The 9,416-nt window shown below is 42.5% G+C and overlaps 1 protein-coding gene across 1 annotated transcript in view; it reads left to right on the plus strand.

Annotated features, from left to right (window-relative positions):
- Cdk19 (cyclin-dependent kinase 19) overlaps positions 1-9,416 on the plus strand; it is a 116,399-nt gene continuing 106,983 nt past the window's right edge. The window contains exon 1 of the mRNA XM_013022364.1: positions 1-150. Coding sequence (XP_012877818.1) covers positions 23-150 — 128 coding nt within the window. The 5' untranslated portion in view covers positions 1-22. The remainder of the gene's footprint in view (positions 151-9,416) is intronic.

Genomic DNA, 9,416 nt, shown 5'->3' on the forward strand with positions numbered 1-9,416 from the left:
GCCTCTATGGGGGAAGCAGACAATGGATTATGATTTCAAGGCGAAGCTGGCGGCGGAGCGGGAACGGGTGGAGGATTTGTTTGAGTACGAAGGGTGCAAAGTGGGACGCGGCACCTACGGGCACGTCTACAAGGCGAGGCGGAAAGATGGGTAAGAGCACGGGCGGGGGCAGTGGGCTCGCTCCGCTCCTCTACGGGGCGGGATGGGTGGGTCGGAGCCCTGCCCGACCGTGTCGGCGGGGTGAGGCGGAGGTGGTCGTGCGGCCGCGTCGAGGGGCGGACTCGGAAGGACGGAGTCTGCCCGTCCCCCCCCCCGCCCCCGCCGCGCGGTGCCGTCGCGCCCCCTGGAACTCCCGTGGCGCTCCCCGGTCGGGGGCGTCGGTCCCGCCGGAGGGCGGCGGCGCTGGGCGGGGGGGAGGGTGGCTTTGATCGAGCCTCGGGCTGGTGGCGGGACTCCAGTTGGGACCTCGGTTGGAGGTGGAGTTTGTGGGGTCTTGTCTTCCTGGGGAAGATGAGGGCTTGGTGGGGGGGGGGCGCGGGGGGGTGGGGTTCGCTGCTGAGTTGCGGCTCCGGCCCTGGGCTAGTGACGGGCGTTGTGAAACTTCCAATCGGCGGAGCGCCTCCCCCGGGCGGCGGTTTGAAACCTCGCCCGGGAGCCCGTCGGGCGGGCGAGCGCTCGGGTCCTGGCTCTTAGGGCACCGCTGCCCACATACGGGCTTCTTTCCAGTCAGCCCGTGGTCTGTCTGGGTAGGTCCTCGCGTCCCTGGGGTTTACCTGGACACTTCTCGGCCCCCTCCTTTTCTGCCCCAGATTTCACGGTCTTGAACAATCATAATTCTTCACCTTTTTTTCTCCAAAGTAGAACCTCCAGACATACGAAGGGTATTTTGCAAGCGCTAACTCGAGAGTTCGCTTGGTACCTATCTCCTCCAGCCATCGCCCTGGGTATCTTGAGTATCTTAAAACAACAACCACCACCACAACAAAACAACCAGTCCTAGGGAGTGAACTCCTGGCTGCCAATTCTCTACCCTTTGAGCCATAGTTGGTCATTTTTTAGAGATAAGTCTCGTGGACCTTTCGGCTCAGGATGGCCTTGGACGGCGTTCTTCAAATCTCAACTTCCTGAGTAGCTAGGATTCCAAATGTGGGGCACCAGCGGCCTGCAAGGATGTCCTTTTTTATTTTCAATGAGTACTTATATATCTGCCTTTCACTTCATCCTTTATCCAGGGGCTATGTGCTAGAGTTTATCAAGAACCTGGAGTTACCAAAGAGTGAATATGGAATGACAACAGCTGGTCCTGAACCGTTGTTTCCCTGGGAGTTGCGGGTGAACTTGAACCCTTTACCAGTGTTAGTAAAATGCAAGGTGGATAAGGTGTTGAGCACGTCTTTTGGTCTTGCAGTTCATACAGCAGGACAGGTGGGAACCACATCCCTTCCTGCGGAGGGTCGATTTTAATTAATCAATGTCTGTCCCAGCCTGGGCAGAATTCCCTTCCCCTAGGGTTCCCTCTTAGAATCTAAGAGTGGTCAGAGTAGGCAATAGAGGTTTTAAGACTATAACGGACCACTATTGAATAAACACATTATAAGCCCCAATGACATAGTAAGATTTGTATTTGTCTGTGCACTAATAAGTGTAATTTGATATGGATAGATTAAAACCTCTAGGACCAAAGTGGACAGATGATATGCTGTGCTAATTTCATAAAAAGAGCAACAAAACGCAAATTTAAAATGTTTAAAATAAAAGTTTAATGAATATCAGAACTATACAAGTTTAAAGGATTATTATTATACCTTTTTCTTATAATAACTGTACAGACCAATGGTATTTCGTTATTTCTAGTAGTTCTTTCAGTTAATTGTTACGTCTTTGAACAGAATTGTGGAATGTAAGGTACTGTAATTGATTTGTACTTTGTTTTTTGGAGTATCCATTTTCCTTGTTTTACTGGTATTCCTGTGGGGATCTTATCAGATAAAGTTGGAGAAAGCACATTCAATATTACATTGTTATAGAATATTGTGAGCTAGATTTATTTTCCCATGCTACTCATTATAATTTCCTAACATTTCATCTAAAGTATATTTTTTTGGGGGGGGGTTAGTCATGGGGCTTATCCTCAGGGCCTGAGGCACTGTCCCTAAGCTCTTTTTGTTCAAGGTTCTATCCCTGAGCCAGAGCTCCACTTCCTGTTTGGAGTGGTTAATGGAGATAAGAATCTCTCAGGGATTTTTCTGCCTGACCTGGCTTCCAACCTTGATCCTCAGACTCAGCCTCCTGAGTAGCTAGGATTACAGGCATGAGCCATTGGTGTCAGCTAAAATACATCATTTTAATTTCTATTAAAGTAGCTTTCATTTAGCATGAAAATTTTTACTAAAGGTAAAAAATAATCTGCTTTTGAATTGCAGTTTGAATAATTGGGCTTAACCAAAGATATAATTTAACTACTTTTATTTATTACTTTTGAATATTTCTCCCTTTAAAAAGTTCTTTTTCTTTTTTTTTGGGGTCAGGTCATGGGCCTGAACTCTGGGCCTGGGTGCTGTCCCTCAGCTCTTCAGCTCAAGGCTAGTGCTCTACCACTTGAGCCACAGCGCCACTTCCGGCTTTTTTGTTTTGCTTATGTGGTGCTGAGGAATCGAACCCAGGGCCTCATGCATGCAAGGCAAGCGCTCTACCACTGAGCCACCTTCCCAGCCCCTGGTTCAATTTGGTTGAGATTTGTAGCTTTCAGTAAACACCTACCCAATGAGATTAGTTTTATGTTCATTGATATTCAGTCGTTTGGAAGATCAGAGATTTTTAGTAATTTTGGGCTGTGATACAAATTTACATAGTACAGGATTTTTTGTTTGTTGGTCGTGAGGCTTGAATTCTGGGCCTAGGCACTGTCCCTTAGCTCATCAGCTCCAGGCCAGCACTCTACCACTTGAGCTACAGCGCCACTTCTGGTTTTCTGGTGGTTCATTGGAATTAAGAGTTTCACGGATTTTCCTGCCCAGGCTGGCTTTGAACTGCAATCCTCAGATCTCAGCCTCCTGACTAGCTAGGATTACAAGTTTGAGCCACCAGTGCCCAGCTAGTAAAGGATTTTATACACTGATTAATTCCGAATTTATTTTGGTTAGCTAAGAAAAATGTATAGTGCTATTTTAGGGAGTTAGAGAAATTGTGGGGATGTTAAACAATTCTAGTGTATTTTTGTATATAACCAACAAATTCTTCAGGTCTTTAGAAGAAACACTGGGTAGAAATACTGAAGTATCAGCAGAAAAGAAAACAAAAGCATCTTTGTTTATGGGTTTAACCCTGGCTTACAGAACCCTAGGATGATATTTCCTTTGCCATAAGATTTTAATTTAAGCTTTATTATGTTACATCAATTAACAATAGATTGGAGATGTAATATATCATACTTTTTCACCTTTTAATTGAAGCATGAAAACTATACATATTTGTGGGTTATTTGATAGATGTATACATTGTATAATGTTTAAATCAGGGGAAACATGTGTCCTAAAAACATTTATCATTTTTTGTGGCTAAAATACTCAATCCTTTTTTTTTTGTTGGTCGTGGGGCTCCAACTCTGGGCCTGGGCGCTGTCCCTCAGCTCTTCAGCTCAAGGCAAGCGCTCTACCACTTGAGCTACAGCGCCACTTCCGGTTTTATGGTGGTTTATTGGAGATAGGAGTCTCACGGTCTCTCCTGCCCGGGCTGGCTTTGAACCTCGATCTTCAGATCTCAGCCTCCTGAGTAGCTAGGATTACAGGCGTGAGCCACCTACTCAATCCTTTTTTATTTTTTGGGTTCGGTTATGGGGCCTGAACTCTGGGGCCTGGGTGCTGTCCCTCAGCTCTTCACCTCAAGGTGAACACTCTACCACTTTAGCCACAGCGCCACTTCCGGCTTTTTTCTTTTTGCTTATGTGGTGCTAAGGAATCAAACCCAGGGCCCCAGGCATGCAAGGCAAGCACTCTACCACTGAGCCACCTTCCCAGCCCATCAAAATCCCTTCTTATAGCTTATTTAAAATACATAGTATTGCTGCCATGTTCTGGTGACTAAGCCTGTATTACTGGATACTGAGGAGGCTGAGATCTGAAAATCCCAGTTCAAAGCCAGCCCCTGGCAAACAAATCCATAAGACTCTTAACCAACTAAGAGCTGGAAGTGGAGGTGTGGTTCAACCTTGAGAGGAAAAGGCTAAGGGGTAGTGCCCACGCCCTGAGTTCAAGCCCCAGTACTAGTACACACATTACCCCCCCCAAATAATATACAATATTGCTATCTGTACTTAACCTATTGTGTTAGGCATGTACTCTACTACTGAATATAGCTCCAAAAGTTATTCTTGAAGAGAACAGATTCAGAATACTTTTAAACTTTCTAGTATGAGCAAGAATGAATAGTTTTTCCTCATTAGTAATAAGTTGCACATAATATATATATATATATTTTTTTTTTCCCTTGTCTCCCCATTCACAATACAGACTAGGCACAGGCCTGGGCTGAGGTGTATATGGGGTAGGTTTATTCTGCCTCCTCTTTCTATACAGTCAGTGTAAGAACACAGCCTCTGGTAAGCACCCTGAGGCCTGCACATAATATTTTATGGTTACAAATTTCAGGACCATATTTCTTCAGTTAAAAACACTTTTCATTGATTAAGGATTATTGTTTAAAAGGTGGTGGTGGTTGTTATTTTTGTGAAACATGGTTTCATAGCATTATATTATGTCTGAAAACTGTTGTGTCCAGCAATACTATTGCAGAAATTCATTGTCTATTGAATCTGTCCAGTAAATTGAATCTGTCCAGTAAAAGAATGTCCAGTATGGGAATGTAGCTCACTGATCCACTGCTTGCCTAGCATATGCATGACCCTGAGTTTCATCCTCAGCACCACAAATAAAAAAGTTTATTTTGGGATGTTTTTGAAAGATACTCAGTAATTGAAAGTGAAATGGCTGGCAGATATCTTAGTTTCATTTTCATGTTAAGGTTTCAGATGAGTAGTTGTCTGACTATATGCCATGAAATTCTTCACAAATATAGTGAATGTATACATATGGGTAAATTATAGGTACAATAGTAGTTCCCTGTTTTTTTCAGATTCTGCTATGTGTAGCTGCTGCTGTGTTTCTGGCTTTCCTTCATCCTTAAACTGTCCCTACTATAGGACCGTATCTGACTTGGATGGTAGTCAAATTGTTTAAGTCACTCCTGGTGTTGTTTTCATGCACAACAAAACCAGTCACAACTCTTTTTTGGAAGGCTACATTTCCTGTGGCTTTATATGACCACATCTAATTTTTTTGTGTGCTGATACTGGGCTTGAATTTAGTTTTTTTTTAATTTTTATTTTTTTATTGTGAAAATACTGTACAGAGGGGTTATAATTACATAGGCAAGATAATGAGACATTTCTTTTTTTTTTTTTTTTTTTGGGTCCGGTCCTGGGGCCTGAACTCTGGGCCTGGGTGCTGTCCCTCAGCTCTTCAGCTCAAGGCTAGCGCTCTACCACTTGAGCCACAGCGTCACTTCTGGCTTTTTTTCTTTTTGCTTATGTGGTGCTGAGGAATCAAACCCAGGGCCTCAGGCATGCAAGGCAAGCACTCTACCACTGAGCCACCTTCCCAGCCCAATGAGTACATTTCTTATCAAGCATTGTAGCTTCCTCCTTTGTTTCCCCTTCCCATCCCTTCCCATCCTCCCTTTTCCTCCCCTCCCCGAATTTAGTTTTTTCACTCAGGGATGGTGCTTTATTGAACCACAACTCTACTTCTGTGTGTGTGTGTGTGTGTGTGGTTAATTAGAGGTAAGAATCTCATGGACTTTTCTGCTCAGGCTGGCTTTGAACCACAAATCTCAGGCTTGGGGTAGCTAGGATTACAAGCATGAGCCACCAGTGTCCAGACAATCACATCTAATCTTAGTTCCTTAGTTTGGCATCAGAAGCATTTGCATTCACATACTGAGTCTGTAGCCTTTACACTTTATGCCCAATTCTGTTTCAGAAGTGTGTGTTTGTATGTATGTGTGTGTGTGTGTGTGTGTGTGTGTGTGTGTGTGTATGTATATACATTTCTGTACCATTGAAATGTTCTTACTTTCTAGAACTTAACAAAACGTTTGTATCTCATTTTCTTTGTTCTGCATTCAAAACAGAAGGTGTTCCATACCATTTCTCAATTTCCATTTCCACTAACCTTACCACACCTGGTAAACTTCTGTTCACTCATATAATTACATATCAATACCCAACTCAAATAACTTCTCTCAGAGGCTTTCTGTCATTTATTCAGTGTGCTTCTTAGCTAGGTTTCTATTCCTTCTTACTCTTGTATGGATAATATCACTATAAGTGATATTAGTATCTCTCAACTATTTGTACTATAGTCACCATCATTCTTTCTCTAGTGTGTTGGATAGGGTTAAACATGTATTACACATTGAAAAATTATATTGAGCCAGGCATGTTGATGTGCATCTGTAATCTTAGAATTCAGAAGGCTGAAGGAGGAGAATAATGAGTTGAACGCCAGGCTGCACAGTAAGACTGTCAAAAACAAAATTAAGCTGGGAGCCTTCACACCTATAATCCTAGCTACTTAGGAGGCTGAGATCTGAGGATCTCAGTTCAAAACCAGTCCAGGAAGGACTCCAATTAACCACTAGAAAACCGGAAGTGGCGCTGTGGCTCAAGTGGTAGAGTGCTAGCCTTGAGCTGAAGAGCTCAGGGACACCACCCAGTCTCAGAGTTCAAACCGTATGACCAACAAACAATAAAAATTAAGCCCCTATAAACAAAAAAAACCCAAACCCCAAAGCTGTGTTGAATTTTTTAAAGCATGCTCTAAGTTGGTAAGGATACCTTAGGAGCATATCAATATCATTCTTAAAAAATAGGTTTATTTACTTTGAAAAGCAATACCTTTAATAATTATTTATTTTATTTTATTTTTTGGGTCTGGTCGTGTGGCCTGAACTCTGGGCTTGGGCTCTGTCTCTCAGCTCTTCAGCTCAAGGCTAGTGCTCTGCCACTTGAGCCACAGCGCCACTTCCGGCTTTTTTCTTTTTGCTTATGTTGTGCTGAGGAATCGAACCTAGGGCCTCAAGCGTGCAAGGCAAGAGCTCTACCACTGAGCCACCTTCCCAGCCCCTTCAGTAATTATTTTGAAATGATTGCATGAGATAGTTTTAAGAATTTCTACCTTGGGCTCAGTAGTAGAGTGCTTGCCTCGCATACATGAGGCCCTGGGTTCGATTCCTCAGCACCACATAAGCAGAAAAAGCTGGAAGTGACACTGTGGCTCAAGTGGTAGAGCGCTCGCCTTGAGCTGAACAGCTGAGGGACAGTGTCAGAGTTCAAGCCCCATGACTGACCAAAGAAAACAAACAAACCAATTTCTATAGCACTAGTGTATTTTTTTTTCTAAGAAATTATATGCTCCCCATAGTATAACCCCTGTTTTCACTGTATGTGATGTTGGTGCCCGCATCTTGTATATACACTTCTCTAATTCAGGGAGGGGAAGGGAAAAAACAAAATGCTTAAATAAGAATACAGGTGGACCCATTGTAACAATGAGATGTACAAAGCACTATGTTGAAAACGATCTTTACAACTTGGGGTGGGGAGGGTAGTTGTGGAGGTGGGAGGGAAGGGATGGTAGGGGGAACAATGTTCAATAGGAAATGTACTCATTACCTTGCTCATGTAACTAGCCCCTCTGTACAGCATTTTTACAATAAAAACATAAACAAAATTATATGCTGCTTTTTTGAGGCTTTTTATACTGCCTACTAGGTTGGACATTGTGGCTCACAATTGTAATCCTAGATACTTGGGAAGTAAGGAAGATTGCAGTTTGCCACCAGTCTGGGCAAGAAGCAAGGAATAGCTGGATGTTGGTGGCTTACATCTGTAATCCTTGCTACTGAGGATTGATGTTCAAAGCCAGCTTGGGCAGGAATATTTATGAGACTCTATCTCCACTGAACTATCAAAAAGCCAAAAATGGTGCTGTGGGTTAAAGTGGTGGAGCATTAGCCTACAACACAAAAGCTCAGAGACAGTGCCCAGGCCTTGAATTCAAACCCCAGGACTGGCACACACACAGAAAAAGAAAAAGATTATTCAGAAGGAATAGTCAGGAAGATTATTGTGGGATGCCTACCCAGGCAAAGTGTCTGAGACCCAACTTGAAAAATAAAGCAAAAAGGCCTAAGTATGTGGCTCACATGGTGGAGTAGCTACCTAGATATAAGGCCCTGAGTTCAAACTCCAGTACTACCTTTCTCATCCTACTAAACCCAAAGACATAATATGGTGGAAAGTAAGTAATTAAACAAAAAACCCCATATTTTCTCTTAGACTAATTTTATTTTAGGATTACCAGACTGTAGTAATCTCTTATGTTTGTAATAGTTATTTATAGAGATGTTAGCTATTGTTAGCATTCAAATATATTTATGACATTTTTTGATAGAGATTTGTAGTAAAAAAGAAAAAAAAAAGAAGGAAAAAGCAGTACTCTGGGTGTTGGTGGTTCATGACTGTAATCCTAGTTGCTCAGGAGGCCGACATATGTGGATCATGGTTTAAAGCCAGCCTGGGTAGGAAAGGATGTGACACTCTTTAGCCACCAGAAAACGGAAGTGGTGCTGTGGCTCAAAGTGGTAGAGTACTAACCTTGAACGGAAGAGCTCAGGGACAGTGCCCAGGTCCACGACTGAACAACAGCAAAAAAGTAGCTGAGATCTGAGGATTGCAGTTCAAAGCCAGCCTGGACAGGAAAGTCCATGAGACTGATCCAAAAAGATGGAAGCAGAGCTGTTATTCAAGTGGTAGAGTATTTACCTTGAGGGAAAAAGCTAAGGGACAGTGAGAGCTAAGAGTTAAAGCCTCAGGATTGGAAAAAAAAAACAAAAACCAAAGCTCATTAAAATTATATAAATTTATATATTATATAATATATATTTATATATAAATTATATATACAATTATATAAATCATTTGTTTTTTGAAGAAAGTACAGTTATTTCCTGTGCAAGTGTTTTAGTAGCACAGAAAAGCATGTCTTAAATTTTAGATAGGTCTATGGAAGAAAAGGCTTTTTATTACAGTTGATGTCCACCTTGGTGAATTAAGTGTTTTTACATTGTGTCATATACTTTTGAACTTGATACGCTGTATAAATGTTAATATGTAATATTAAATTGTGACTTTGAAAAATAGTACGGTAGTATAGATGTCAGTATAGAAGGTTTTTTTTTTTTTTTTTTGTCCGTCGTGGGGCTTGAACTCTGGGCCTGGGCACTGTCCCTCAGCTCAAGGCGAGCACTCTACCACTTGAGCTACAGCGCCACTTCTGGCTTTTTTTCTTTTTGCTTAT

Source organism: Dipodomys ordii, unplaced genomic scaffold (assembly GCF_000151885.1).
Source record: "Dipodomys ordii isolate 6190 unplaced genomic scaffold, Dord_2.0 Scaffold62, whole genome shotgun sequence".
In the NCBI taxonomy this organism is placed as follows: Eukaryota; Metazoa; Chordata; class Mammalia; order Rodentia; family Heteromyidae; genus Dipodomys; species Dipodomys ordii.